Genomic DNA, 15348 nt, shown 5'->3' on the forward strand with positions numbered 1-15348 from the left:
ATACTTACTGGGTACCGACTGTGGTATACTCATACTACGCTTCTGCACATTTTTGTACAGATCCAGATACCTCAGAGCGTGTCGATCTTTAGTGAGTTGATTATGAGTTGCTGTGGAGACTTCAAGGTATACCTGTTGTTCTGCTTACAGGCCTCAGAGTCACCTTCTATTGTTCCCTTTCTACTATTTATTGTATTTCAAACATTTCTGTATTTTGAGATTCACTGTATACCTCTTGTAGAGTTTATGACTCAGTATTACCGAGTTTTGGGATTGTGATCGTTGTATTATCATATTGGCTATATCTTGGGCCATTTTCTCAGTTCTATTTAAAGATTAAGTTATTATATTCTGTTTGGTATTGTTGTGTGGTAGGCTTACCTAGTTTTAGAGATTATGTACCATCACAATCCTTAAGGTGTGATTTTAGGGCGTGACACTAATACGTCGTACTATAGGCACATGAATTTGTTGAGATTTGAGAAATCTCAAATTTCTAATGGTCCTGACAATGGCAGTCCCATGTCATGGGTTATGGATCTTCATTATTTTTGGAACCAAATATTATTAAGAAAAACTAGTAATTCATACAGATATTCAATTGAGCACCCAATCTCAGTAACAATTTTTAGATTAAAAATAGTTAAGCTTGCATGATTTAATTTTTTGAATAAAAGAGACGTGAAAGTATATAAGGCAAGCTTTGAGAAGTATCTCGAACCGACAGACTTAATTCATAATTTTTTATATCACTCCACAAACCTCTCCAACTTTATTCTCGTGTTTACTCAAACTCACAACCTCAAGATTAGAGGCGGAGAATACTTATGTTGAGCAACCCTCTCTTGTTACTTAATTCATAATATCATTAATTATTTATATAATTGAAAATAAATCGTTCAACTCTTATGGATATTTTACTGAAAACTCTAGTCCTACTAATTGATTATAACAAGCTATATATCCTTCAAGAGTGAGACGACGGCTTTTATAACAGGCCAGAAATATTACGTCATCATACCGGAGTGTTTATCAAACTAACTTTTTTTAAGAAGAGGAAGAATCACTGTTTAACTTTAAACCTACAGACTGAAGGTAACACAAAAGAAAGAAAGAAAAAGAACTTAATTTTTGGGTAAATTGAGTATCTCCTCCGGAAACTCTTTGGATTTACTAACTGACAAGAGTAATTTTGCTAAGAATTCTTCTTTGGTTTGTGAAAACCGTGAATTTACATGCTCCCTCCGTTTCAATTTATGTGAACCTATTTGACTGAGCACAGAGTTTAAGAAATAAGAGAAGACTTTTGAACTTATGATGTAAAATGATGTATATATATTTTGTATGGCTATAAATCATTGCATAGAGGTAAATTGTTTTCAAATATGGAAAGGGGTCATTCTTTTTTGCACGGACTAAAAAGGAAATAAGTTCACATAAATTAAAACGGAAAGAGTATATAATTTGTCCCAAAATGGATATTTGGAGTTGGAGGATTGTCACGACCCATTTTTCCCCTCCGTAGGATGTCGTGACGGCACCTAGTCTCTAAGACTAGGTAAGCCTAACAAATATACATAATAACTGAATACTAGGTTGAAACTCAAATCTCCAAATCTGAAATAAATAAAACTGCAATTTAAAATGATTACAACTCCCAAAATCCGGTAAAAATAAATCACAAGCTCTAAGATAAATGCTAAATGTCTTTATACATCAGAGTCTAATGAAGATAATGAAAAACAACATCCTAAAGGTAGAGGGGGACTCTGAGGTCTGCGGACGCTGGCAGATATACCTTGAAGTCTCCACGTACTCACTGCTCACTGATATCGGGGCTGGTATGAGGTACTTTGGTCTGCACAAAAAGATGTGCAGAAGAGTAGTGTGAGTACACCACAACGGTACCCAATAAGTGTCAAGTCTAACCTCGGTAGAATAGTGACGAGGTCAGGTCAGGGCCTTACTGGAATAAAAGAAAACAAGGCAGAAGATATAATAATATAATAAAAAGACTGAGAATTTAACAATGAGAAATTTCATAAAGGTAACAACACAACAAATAGGAGTAAACAACAAGGGCGCTCCCGAGGTACCGCCTCGTAGTCCCAAAAGTAAATACACAACAGGGGAGCTCCTGGGGTACCGCCTCGTAGTCCCAAAAGTAAATATGTACAGGGGAGCTCCCGAGGTACCGCCTCGTAGTCCTAAAAATAAATATACAACAGGGGAGCTCTCGAGGTACCGCCTCGTAGTCCCAAAAGTAAATACACAACTCGTAACTGGTGGAACAATGAATTTACAGCAAGGAATCCTACAGTTCAAGACCGAATACAAAATCAAGGAAGCGGGAATTCAACTAAGCATGTTGCACAGATTTCAAGTAAGAATTAAGACACATTGACATGTGATATTATGCTAAACATGATAACTACACATGCTAAGGCAACTACACAGACTACTCCGCAAGAATCGGATTTTTTAACATATAACCCGAGTACGCACTCGTCACCTCGCGTACACGGCCTCCACGTATTTCAAATACCATAACAGTACCAAAACCTGAGGGGAATTTCCCCCACACAAGGTTAGACAAATCACTTACCTCAAATCTCGCTCAATCAATCAATAAGAACGCCTTTCCCTCGACTTTCCGACTCCGAACGGCCCAAATCTAGCCAAAAACAATTACATACTATAAATATCACTATAAGAAACCAATCTAAATAATGAAATCATAACTTCAACAAGAACTTAATCTTTTTCTTTACTTTTGAACTAAGAACCCAATTATCACTTCGGTCTTTGGTAATCTGCAAGTCTAACGAAGTAATTTTCCGCCTGCATTCCCAATCGACTTGTATGTGGGCTGCATTGTTGCAAACTTGCAATGACTCCTTGTGTGTAAAATGTCTCAAACCCATTTTAAGGGTAAATTGCCGTTAGCTGTTAATATTACTACTATTTTCTTTAGCATCCTTGTAATTTTTAAGTCAAGAATGAACAGTTCAGAAAATTCGTATGTTGCTGAAATTCTTCAACGCCCACATTCTCATTCAAAATTTATCATTCACTTGGTGGGCAGCCTTCTTCCACCTACAATGATACTATTAAATCCTTTCCCTTTTTCACAAAAATTCACCTACACCATTTTCATTGAGAATCATTGTGATTCTTGATCAATTTTTAGATTTTGTATACAGTAGTTAACCAGCTGGCATATGAGATTTAAAGTCACTTTTAGACAACTCAACAAGTTCCCCACTAATAATAACTGAAACGATGATGGAAAAAATACATTGACGAAATCCTTCCATATATATTTTCCAACTAAATGGTAACATTAAAAATGTTCAAGTATATCACAAACATCTTGGATAAGAAAGCTACATTTTTTACCCCTGCTTTAGGTACTGTCTTATTTGATTTAACATGGTTAAGACTAGTAATTAAATTCGTCTTCCCCTCCCACCCACGCCCCCCATGACTATATCATGGGCCTTTACTTTTGCTACCAACAATGCCTTAGAAAGTGCAGAGCGGTTACCTATAAAACTTGCTGCGGGAATAGCAGTTCAGTTGTGAGGTTTTAGCTTGTCTCGGAAATCTCCAGCTACCAGCCATAGAAGAGCTCCTTAGAGAATCAGGTTTTTAATACCTGATGACAAACAGATTTTGCGCCCCCCAGGCGGGGAAGGTTGGTGAGAGCTAAATAGAAAAGGATATCACCTGCATATTCATCTTCTAATCATGGGTGTTTGCTTGGATACAAAACCGTCACTCTTTCTAAAGCTGTATGAGAATATGGTAAGAGTAAAATAAAGATACTGTGGTTTCCATAAATAAAGCTAAAACCACGTTGACACTATTTACAATTTGTGAATGTTAAACTTAGTTTGACAACTTTACAAGCTTTTTCATCCAGGAGATTGATGTAGCTCAGAAGCATCCCTCCATCCTTGGATGTCTATGCAACACCAGAAAAGGAAAAAAAAGGAAGTAAAGTTATTTTATTATTACATCTGAAGAGGCAAAGAAGAAAATTTTCAGTGTAAAACAACAGGTATCTAAATGCTTTAGACATGCATAACTATGACGATGACTCATGAGTCCAGCAGTTCTTATTTACTTGATACCCGTGATCAGTTCCAAACTTCCTACGGTGCCAAACAAAAAGGTCATCACTAAGATGTCTTGTATGGAACAGTTTTACATCACATACACATATATTGCCACATCAAGACATTTTTTGCAGCTAAACGTGAACAAAGCACCAAGCCAATATGAAGGACCAGAAAATTGAGTTGCAAGATTGTAAACTCAGAAATGAAGCCTGGAGTAGGTTTTGCTAGTTTGGTATATATGTATTAGCAAATCACACAAGAAAGAAGACAATTCACAAATTTGTAGTCAGAATCAATCACTGAAATAGAATATATTTACCCCTAAATTTGAGAAAAATGAAAGAAACTCTATCAGGGTTTTAACTTGCACATTATGTGAATGTGGCAAAGTAGCTCAGTTTACCTTCATGAGCAATGGCTATAATTACAATGACGTAGCCATCCAAGAAGTGGCTCATTTCTTTGTTGCATCAATAAACATGGCCCGTGTCCAATGTTCAACGTCTTCAGTTTGTGACGGAGGAGGAGGAAAAGGAGGGTGCTCAATAAGATCCCAACCTTCAATTAAATTTTCATTCCTTCCTACATCAGATACTTCAGTGGCATAAATCAAACTAGCAGTAGAACTTGGAAGAGCATTGTCAAATGTATTTCTCTGCAAAGTTAAGAAAGAAGAGAAATCAAATGCAACAGCTTCATTGTAACTAATTACTTTCAAAATTTATTTACGAGAGAAAAACTAAAATAGCATAGTTGCAACACATTATTAGGCCCAGTAGCAAAGAGTTCCATATAATAATGCTCAGTTATAATAGTCACCAAAACATAAACCATCCACTAGTAAACAAAGCTGACACATCCTCTGAAAAAGCAATTCCAAAAGATTTTAAAGAGATTGTAGCTACAAGGTTTCTGGACTCTCTATTCTTTGCAGTTCTTACTAAATTATGTCCCATAATAAATTTTTCTCATCAGGTTCTGAAAAATTATAAGAAAGCTTAATAAAACCAAGGCCTCTCAGTTGAAATCCAAGAGAGAATTATCTACCGTACATAAAACACTTCTTCAGCTAACTCAATTTGTATACGTAAGCAAGAAAACTCCATAAAGATTTATAAGAATCGCCTAGGCATATTTGAGTTATGCCAGATCCTGCTTATCATAGATATCTCTTCATTGCCGCATTACTGAGTTCGTTGTTCCCTAACATAAGGTCCTTCAATTTCTTTCAACAAACTACTGCATACATGTGAGAAAGCCAAAAAAAATGTAGACGTCAATAGAAAAGGAGATGTGGTCAGCAAGAGTGGATAATGATGCATTTTAGCCCTCACAAAAATTAGGCAATGGCATAATGCTCAACACAAACAAATATTAAATACAGAAAAGCTCAAGTCTTCTGCAGACATGAAACCAATACTAAAAACTATGCCTCTATACCAATACTGGCGCATGTTCACTCTATATATATTCATACAAATATTTTTAATGCCAACATATGTTATGCTGAACTGAATCCAAAGAAAGAAACTATACCAATACTGGCACATGTCCACTCTCCATCAAAGTGCTAGATGACCCGGCTGAATCTACATTCCAAACAGATTTGTTCAGTTGTTGGACTTGCGTGGATGCCCTACAAATTATAAAACCGAATCACTGAATACGGGCCACTGCTGGATAATCAGAGGCTTCAATGCCATGATAAATAAATTTCTTTCATTATATAGTATTGAGCACAGATCTATAATTATGATACATAAATAAAGGAAATACGCACCTTGAACCAGACATTTTCAAAGAAAACACAGATCGAACTTCCTTTGAAGAAGAAAGTGTAGCCAACAATCTTGCAAATGTTTCGAAAGTAGAGGCTTCGGCAGGAACTTCTAAACATAATGTGTTGTAACAGTATGCAGTAATGCAGGCAATACTTTTCTTGAGAAGTGCTATGCCTTTCTGCAGATCCTTGTGTGATTCTATTGAGTGCAGGGAAGCAGAAGCATAGTTGAAACTACTACTACTAGAAGAATCCAACCGAGGTTTTCTATCAGATTCCATTGAGGTAACTCCAAAGTCACTTGAACTTCCAGAATTACTGCAACTTCTGTCATACCATGAAGCTTCCCCACCTGACGAGCAAAAGTTTTGGCGTGGAATAAAAAGTGGGTACTCGCCACTGCAATGCATGACTAACATCAGTAGGAAAGTTTTCATCTCTTTATGGCGGAAAAGGAACAATAAATTTCTACATTATAGTAAAAGAATACCTTCTAGACGACGGCCGGGCATCCCAGTAAGAATCTCGTTGCCATATTCGAGAACATGAACCCTAATGTAATGAACAAAGACACATGAGAAACTAAAAAAGATTGTTGTGGGTTCAAGATAAAACAAATATGTTATCTTTTGCCCATCTATGTACAGTGATTCTGGCAAAAAAGGCGACCTCATTCACTAAGGTCTGAAAGGCACCAGGAAATTATTTTTTGCTATTCCTCTGGCTCTGGCATAAAATAAATCGCAACATTTCTCTAATTAAAGTTTTTTGTACTAAGACAGCTCTGACCAGTTCCATTAATGTACTCTCAAGCATTTGAGGCTAAACTATCAAAACAACGATAGAAGGTTGTTTGAGCATACCGCAAATCCTGAATTATGAAGTGCAGGACCACATACGCAACGCACAACAAGGTTCAAAAGTTGTACCATATATCTGCTTTCAACCATCGAAAATAAAATCATTAGAATATATTATTACTGGCCAAAATGGCTATTCTACAAATAGACACGTAAAAATCGTTGGATAATTATCTCAATCTACTCAGCATATGGATCTGTATACGCATGTTTCATTTCAATGGCATACTACATAACTCAATTTGCTCCAGTAAATACTAGAATATTCTAAAATACACCAGATAAACCATATCGCTAGAAAAATCTAATGCACATGCATTTTCCATCTGGCTTTTGAAATGACTTTCTGTACTCTTAAACCAGCAAGTAGCACTCTTGGCATATCTTTAGCTAACTGTTCATTTACTTGCAGACCACATAGTAACAAGCCCTTGGACCATAAGGGGATACAGTCAGCATTTCATCTTCCAGTAATCCTCTCCATAAAAGGATATCATGGGTTTTGCAATTTCTAGTTAATTTTTTGAGTACGTGGGAAAGCCGTCTTCACTTCCTGTATAGCACAAAGCAACTTGAACCTTTACCAAAAGATCCTCAAATCCAGCCAAAAGACCTATCAACGATACTCCAATGCTTTGATAAACCCTTCCTATAATTTTAATTGCGTGGCCCAGATAAACAACCCTCACCTCCAACCCAAAAAAAGCCCAAGTATACAAAGAAAATTTGAAAATATCACAGCATATTCAGAAGAATACCAAAACCTGAGAGTTTGAAAAAACAAATATATAGGAGCCTGACTGTAGCATCTAAAGCATAATTGTTCAAAATTCCTTCCTACTTGAATGCAAAAAAGCATAGGTGGCCAATAATCCACTTTGGTAGAAAAGCCATGGCACTCCAACTCATAGAGGCCAGAATTACTGGGCACTAATGTAAACATTGTTCAAAGAAAACTGCGCAAGATAATAATTGAGCAAAAAGAAAGGGAAACATCCAGATGAGACTATAAGAATAACAGAGCAAACTCATATTGTCACTTGAATAATGGCTCCGCAGATATCTACTCTTGAACGCCACACTCTATGTTCAGAAACTTAATGACTACACAGCTGGAAAAGTGACTTATGTGATGAGCAAGCAAAAGAAATTACCCTAAAGAAGCACCCAGCTCATTAGATGGAACTGAATGAGGATCAAGTCCTCTTGGCAACCTTGCATTACAGATGCTATCATATTGGCCACTAGATGTGTCTTTTTTTTCTCCATCAACTATTACCTGCAACGCAAGATTTGAAACACAAATGTGCTCCAAGTAGATAGTCAACATAGAAAGAGAAAGTTCAAAGTCCAACGTCCTCTTTTCTTGGCCATCGTAAATACCTAACAGAAATATTACTAAGCATACACAGTTCAGGTTTTCTTCATGAATGACTCCACAGTTCCTCCCATATTCTAACAACGATGACCCTATAGTAGATCAAGAACTGCCAACTCCAATTTCCATTTTTCCTAAAACAATCATAACTTCTATATGACGGACATTTTAATTTTAATTTTTTTTTTTTAAAAAAGGGGAGAATTTACAAGGGCCAAAAATGAAACAGACTGTAAAGCACTTATGGAACACGAACAGGCTAAGATTCATAATCTCAACAATAGTCCGCATTAGATACTATGTTTCAAGAAAATGAAGAACCATGGATCCAATCCACGATAGCTCACATGATCAAACATATAACTATGAAGTTGAATTGGTGAAATAATCATTATTTTTACATAATCACCAGGGAAGCACGGGGTTTGTGAGGTGCAATCCTCATTGAAGCCAATTGCAGTTTTCTTCCCAAAATTTCACTTCAAGTTCAAGAATATTAAGAGTTTGCTAATTTAAGAAAAAGAAGATGAAGAGCCTCACCAATTCAAAGGTAGTAATACACATATATAATAAGAAAAACCTCTCGAAATGACTACCATATCAATATCCATTTTTCATAGTCTTTTTCAGGTACAAGATAATGTAATTCATTCCATTCTCTTGTAGTTTGGATTGAGTAGTGTGTGCCACAATTATAAGCATATATAATTTCTCAAGACTTACACGACGTTGAGGGAATAACTTGCATATCTGCTTTACAACCACAGATTGTTTATGAAGAAGCTCAGAGGTAATTGCCATCTGTGGTTTCGATAAAAGAGCATTAGTAACATGAAAATTTTGTAATAGGTGAGTTAGACAGAAGAATAATTCCTCACATGCCCAAGATTTTGAGTGCAGATGAGATTAGGATAAAACTTCTCAAGTTGTTCCGCACGATTTTTTTCCAACTGCAATTTGATTCAGTCATCAGTGGGCGGGTACATCAAACTATTCATACCAAAATGTGAAATATAAAAGAAAGACTCCATTATACCATGCTCGTCGCTGATCCTAGCAACTCATACTGAACTTTCAGATCATGAGACATCTTCTCGATTTTCGCCTTCCCTGTAAATACATGTATTAGTCTGCTCGCCAATAGGTTAAGATCTGCATACAATTAAAATTGAACAGCTGCCACTAGTAATACAGGACCAAACACCTTGTGAAACTTGCTCTTTCTGTTGTCGAAGCTTTTCCTTTAATCTTGCCAATTTTTCATTCTGAAGCACCCTCCAACTAAGTTGATCATCGGCCTTACCCTGAAGATGACCGAAAGTTCCAAATCAAAATCATGAGATAAATAATGAACAGATGTCTCTTTTTCAGCTACAGGTATACCTTGTAACCGATTTTTTTTATAAGTAATGGTAAGAATATACCTCATTACAGAATATAAGGGAACTTATATCAGTTTGGGATACTGAATATCTAAGATAGGTAGCATCAACTAGAAGGCAAACATAATGGTAGCTCATAACCCCTAAAGTAATCTGGAAATGGCCTATAGGCAGCAAGTCAAAGTACAATCATCCCGTCTAGCTTTCAGTTGGTTAACAAGACTTTGTTCGCATTTTTGCTAGAATATTATAGCAGCACTGACATGCATCATACTACTCTCACTTTGCTTACTATATTCTTTTGTGCAAATTAAACGCCCAACTCTAATTAATTTTTCTATAAATGTCTATTCCATTCCAACACTAAATAAGTTTTATTTTAAAGAAAAATATGAGTCCTCTAAAACTACGCTTTTTAAACTTCACATTTACATTTACATGGATGTACAAGTCCAAAACTAGGAAAAAAAGACTTTAAGAACACTGGATGGTATGGAACTATCAACTATGAACCCTGTTAGAGCCTTCTATTTGACTAACACACTCTCTTTTAATCTTCCTTATACCTTCATTTCAAAGTTGGGGCCTAATGTGTGTAACAATAACAGTTCCTTAAACCCAACAGATTCACATCGTTCATATGATCTTTTCATCGTCCCTAGACCTACATGAATGTCGAGTCTCTAATTTGCTCAAAAGCCCTCCAGACCATGGATTCCAAGACATTATAAGAGATTATAGGTCTTTTGAGACATCTTCCCTCTATGTGATTTTGTAATTATATATATCTCGTCCTCTTCTTTTCAACTTCAATCATCATACTCTTGCACTATAAGATGGCACATATAGGTGTCTACATAGGCATGATTAAACTATCTCAAGCAATCTTATCCCATTTACTTTCTATTGGATATGACCATATCTCATCTTATCCAATCTTGTATGACCGCATTTACATCTTAACATTTGCATCTATACAACATTCAACTTGTGGATATGTTGAGCCTTACACGCCCCACATTCACTCCCACATAAATTAACAATCTTACAACTGTTCTACAGAACTTGTCTTTGATTTTGTTCCGTGACTTCCTATTTTATAGAACTCCCATAACATTCCTCCATTTTAACCATCCTAAGTTAATCATATGTATGAATTTTTCAACTACCATGCTGTTCTCCTTGATGTAATAAACAGTATGATTAGATTATCGCTTGTGGTATGGATAACCTGATTCACAGAGAATTTCAAATGAACAAACTTAAACCTGCATTAGATCAAAAGGGAAGGCAACTTCTTGAACAAGGTAACAAAAGCATAAGTGACGTGTCAAAGTCCAAATTGAAACCATAACAAGAGAGAACTTCATCAGGGAGTAGGAAAACCTTAGCCAAGAGTACTTCACTTAATCGCCCATAGAGCGCATCCCTCCTGCCCTTCAGTGATTTTAACACAGTGCTGTACTCATTCAATCTGCCAAAAACACATCATCACTAGAATCAGAATCCTCTACAACCCACCCCCCATAACCCCACCCACCCACTTCCTATTGCTTTTGTATTAGTATCCAATTGCCAAAGGTAACTTTAAAATCAAGGACCGACCTCTTCCGAGCCAAAGCTAAAAAGGAAGTCGGAGCTTGGTCCACATCGAGAAAAAACGTTCGTAATGAACGGATCTCCGATGGTCGAGCCTGCCAAGGACACGGAACCCAGCACCACCTACCCGAGCCAAGGTACTCAACCTTTGGAAAGGGTCTTTAATGTGAATTGCGGATTCAAGATGTGGAGGGCTCGAAAGCAGTGAATTTGATTCTTTTATACCAATTCCTAATGGATTTAAACACACACATACATATACTCATATATGCACACACACACACACACACACACACACACACACACAAAAGGCCTCAAACAATGGCTTAGGATGAAGCAACTGATTGTTAAGTAGGTCTGCCCCTGTCCAAATTCAGATATTCATCCACATCAATTGCATTGTACATAAAATTTCATCCACAGCCTCACCTGAATAAGTTATGAATAACAAAATAGCAGATTGTAAAATAATACTAGGAACTTCAATTTTTGGATGTTTTTCTACTGTAGTTAAATATTTGAATTACCTGTAATTGACGCAAAGAGGACAAATGGAAGGAAGATTTGAATTCTCACAAATACCACAGCAACTCGTTTTTCTCGTCATCTTCACTGTTTTCAACCCTAGTTTATCTACACACAATTTCCAGAAAACCAGTAACTACCAAAATTCAAACAATTGATACGTAAGTTTCAATATCAATTACAATTTTATATTGTGTCAAACAGAGAACGAACCAATTGTGAATTGGATAAGAACAGGAGCTTAATTTAAGGGGTACAAATAGATAATTTTGGGGTCTCTAATAAGTCTTTGTCGCCGGAGCTCTGATCAGCTAAGGTTTTTAATTTTAAAATTAAATCTTAGTGACCTGGTAATAACTTTGAGTACAAGTATGAAATAAATTGACCAAGCGTTTTTGTTGTAAAACTCATTCATTTCACTAATTAAATTTTACGACGTCATTAGGATTTGGTTCACCTGGCAGTAAGTTTTGGCATAATTAATACTCCCACCGTTTCAATTTAGATGAGATAGTTTGTCTCGACTCGAAATTTAAGAAAAAAAAAAGAAGAAAATTTTAAAACTTGTGGTCTTAAAAACTTAGGAATAAAAGTTTTGTGGGACCATGACATTTGTGTGGTTATAAAAGCTTCTCGTTAAAGGTAAAATAAATAAAATGAAGAGTCTAAATTTAAATTATTTCCAAATTTAGAAGTGTATCGTTTATTTTGGAGGTGTTTTCATCAGGCAAGAGTGAGTTGCTCTAGTGGTAAGCACCCTCCAATTCCAAGAGCAAGGTGGGGAGCTCTTGGAGGGAGGGAGACGGGGGTCTATCGGAAACAGCCCCTCTACTTCAGGGTAGGGGTAATGTCTGCATACACACTACCCTCCTTAGACCGGTAATGTCTGCGTACACACTACCCTCCTTAGACCCCACTAGTGAGATTATACTGAATTGTTATTGTCGTCATTTATTTTGGAACAAACTAAAAAGAAGAATACTTCATCTAATTTGAAACGCAGGGAATGTACTTCCTCCGGTCCTTTTCAGTTCCATGGTTACTAAAAATAATTAATTTAAATACTTTTCAAATTTAAAAATCCAAATAAAAATAATTTTTCACCTTTACTCTTAGTCTAATAAATATTTAGGAGGTTTCAAACGTAATCATTCGGGTTGTGTCACATTATATTTTCACAGTGATGTTATCATTCGTGGTGCTAATGAATAGGAACCTTTCGAAGTCTAATGCAGAGTGGTCCTACAATTAGTATGATGATTTCTACGAAATATAATTATCTCCAAAGAAACTTGCTAACATATTGGAGATAATTTGTTATTGTTACTGAAAAGAAAAGAGAAGATACCACCAGAAGAAAAATTATTCAAAATGTGGATACTCATTTATAGATGTAGTTTTTAGAATTACAACAACAATCCAGTTTAATCCCATTAGTGAGGTCCGGGGAGGGTAGTGTGTACGCAGACCTTACCTCTATCATGGATAGAAAGGCTGTTTCCGATAGAAACTCGGCTCCCTCCCTCCAAGAACTCCCAACCTTGCTCTTGGGGTGACTCGAACTCACAACCTCTTGGTTAGAAGTGGAGAGTGCTCACCACTAGAGCAACCCATCAAAACAATTACTCCCTTTCGGTCCACTTTAATTGATTTTTTTGGTTGCTTCTACACATATTAAGGACTCCACCTTTTAGCATTAATTAACAATGAAATTGACCATATTAACCTTAATTTGTTCATTCGAAATACAACAAATACTCCTAGGTTCTTTACTCCAAAGACAACTTTGAAAGAAAAAAAGTTAATTCTTTCTTGATATATGAAAAAAGTCAAATATTATGGACTTGTATAGGGTAAAATATGTTCATATTAAATGCTCGCATAATAGAGCGACACATGGAGCCGGAGACAAATGAAGAGCGAGGCAAGTAGAAATCAAATCCGAGGGTAGCAATCTCGGTTGTCCCCGGAGGGAATGTTACTCATAAAGGCAAATAAATACCTACCACCCGGTAGCATCCAATTGAGAATATTCTGCAATATTAAATACGTAGTCCGTTATACAGAATCTGGCATTCATAGTCTGCCGTCACACATTCTTCAATGACCTTGTTCCTAGGTGCAACTATAAATAGCGAGTTCAACAGCCATTAGAGGGACACGAATTTTCTGATAAACTTATGTTATATATTGTTCAAAAGCTCAATAATATTTCATTCCTTGCTTATTAATATTGATATTACTGCCTTCGGAAACTACGCTCCCGGAATCAGGTTGTTCACTGTCTTATCTCGATTTCAACGTTAAGTCTTGTATTTCTATTTGATTCATTTATTATTTTGGGATCAAATCGATTCGCTTGTCTATAAACCACGTATAAATTTAATTGTACCATTTTGGGGGTAAATAGTTTGGCGCCCACTGTGGGGCTTAGACAGTTGCGTAATAGAGTTGATCCTTGCATATATTACTAACCTCGTTGATTCTTTGTTTCCTATCAAAAAATCATAAAAAATGGCAGATAACGATATCAACATCGCACACAACGTGGAGGCCCAAGGAAATCAACCTCAATACGTAGACTTGATCGGTGATACCCGCAACGAGGGAGACGAGGCCACGCCAGTCCATGGCGGGCAGTATCCACGACATGTTCGAGAGGCGACTCCCGATGATGCTGAAGACGAGCATGTCGCGGAAGCAGTAAGAATCCTGAGCGAGCAACAAAAAGCTATTATGGGTCATCTCTCGCGACAGGATCAGGTCATGACGGAGTTGAGGCAGGCATTGTCGGGTGCTTCCAATAATGCGAATAGACGAGGCCTAGTTCCTCTCGGTGATCCCGCAAACCAAACAATAGAGAGGGTTGATAACAACACCCCGAGAGGCGAGGTCAGCTTTGACAGGGCCGGGTGAACGATAGCGGATCCGGTAACAACAATGAGAATGATCCCTTTAAAATCAAATTCATGTGGTTTATGAGGGAAATAAATGCCCGGATGGACCAAATCCCGGTGCATTGCTAGTATTAAAAGGACCAGATTCAAAGAAATACACTCAGTTGTCATTCAAACCAAGTGCAACACTGGAGTTGATCCCGAAGCGATTCAAGATGCCAGACATGACAAAATATGATGGGACTTAGGATCCTCAGGAGCACATCACCACCTATACAATGACGGTCAAGGGAAATGACTTAGCTCCGCACGAGATTGAGTCAGTCTTATTAAATAAATTTGGGGAGACCCTCACGAAAGGGGCCCTGACATGGTATTCGCTTTTACCCGAGCACTAAATAAATTCTTTCGAGATGCTCGCGAACTCTTTTATCAAGGCCTATGTCGGGGCCAGGAAGGTACAAGCCTGAAAGGCCGATATATTCAGGATTGCACAAGGAGAGTCCGAATTGCTGCACGAATTCATGACCAAATTTCAAAAGGAAAGGATGTTGCTATTGGCCGTACCGAACGAATAGGCAGCTGAGGCATTTACTAAAGGTCTGAATCTGAGGAGTTCTGACACTTCCCGGAAACTGAAAGAAAGTCTGTTCAAGTTCCAATCAATAACGTGGGCAGATGTACACAACTGCTACTAGTCGAAGATAAGAATTGAGGATGACCAACTCGGTTTCCTGGCATCAATCAAGGATCGAGACCGAGAGAAGAATAAGGAAAAATCGAAGGATGATCTCGATGCAAAC

General features: G+C 37.1%; 1 protein-coding gene across 15 annotated transcripts; it reads right to left on the reverse strand.

Annotated features, from left to right (window-relative positions):
- Positions 1–1596: 1596 nt before the first annotated feature.
- Positions 1597–12010, reverse strand: LOC104108712 (uncharacterized). 15 transcript variants are annotated; one of them, XM_070200251.1, is made up of 18 exons: positions 11862–12010; positions 11651–11756; positions 10911–10998; positions 9347–9446; positions 9179–9252; positions 9021–9092; positions 8866–8943; positions 7919–8043; positions 6768–6840; positions 6395–6456; positions 5905–6303; positions 5661–5760; positions 4528–4779; positions 3910–3967; positions 3548–3658; positions 2772–2869; positions 2606–2674; positions 1597–1858 (listed from the first exon to the last, which is right to left on the reverse strand). In XM_070200251.1, the coding sequence occupies exons 2-13, from the start codon at positions 11728–11730 to the stop codon at positions 4579–4581; spliced, it is 1452 nt and encodes a 483-aa protein (XP_070056352.1). In that variant the 5' UTR covers positions 11731–11756; positions 11862–12010; the 3' UTR covers positions 1597–1858; positions 2606–2674; positions 2772–2869; positions 3548–3658; positions 3910–3967; positions 4528–4578. The 15 variants fall into 15 exon arrangements, with proteins under 15 accessions (XP_070056352.1, XP_033515192.2, XP_033515191.2 ...); XM_033659301.2 differs by lacking the exon at positions 2772–2869; XM_033659300.2 differs by lacking the exon at positions 2772–2869 and having other exon boundaries at positions 3548–3729.
- Positions 12011–15348: the final 3338 nt, after the last annotated feature.

Source organism: Nicotiana tomentosiformis, chromosome 4 (assembly GCF_000390325.3).
Source record: "Nicotiana tomentosiformis chromosome 4, ASM39032v3, whole genome shotgun sequence".
Lineage (NCBI taxonomy): Eukaryota > Viridiplantae > Streptophyta > Magnoliopsida > Solanales > Solanaceae > Nicotiana > Nicotiana tomentosiformis.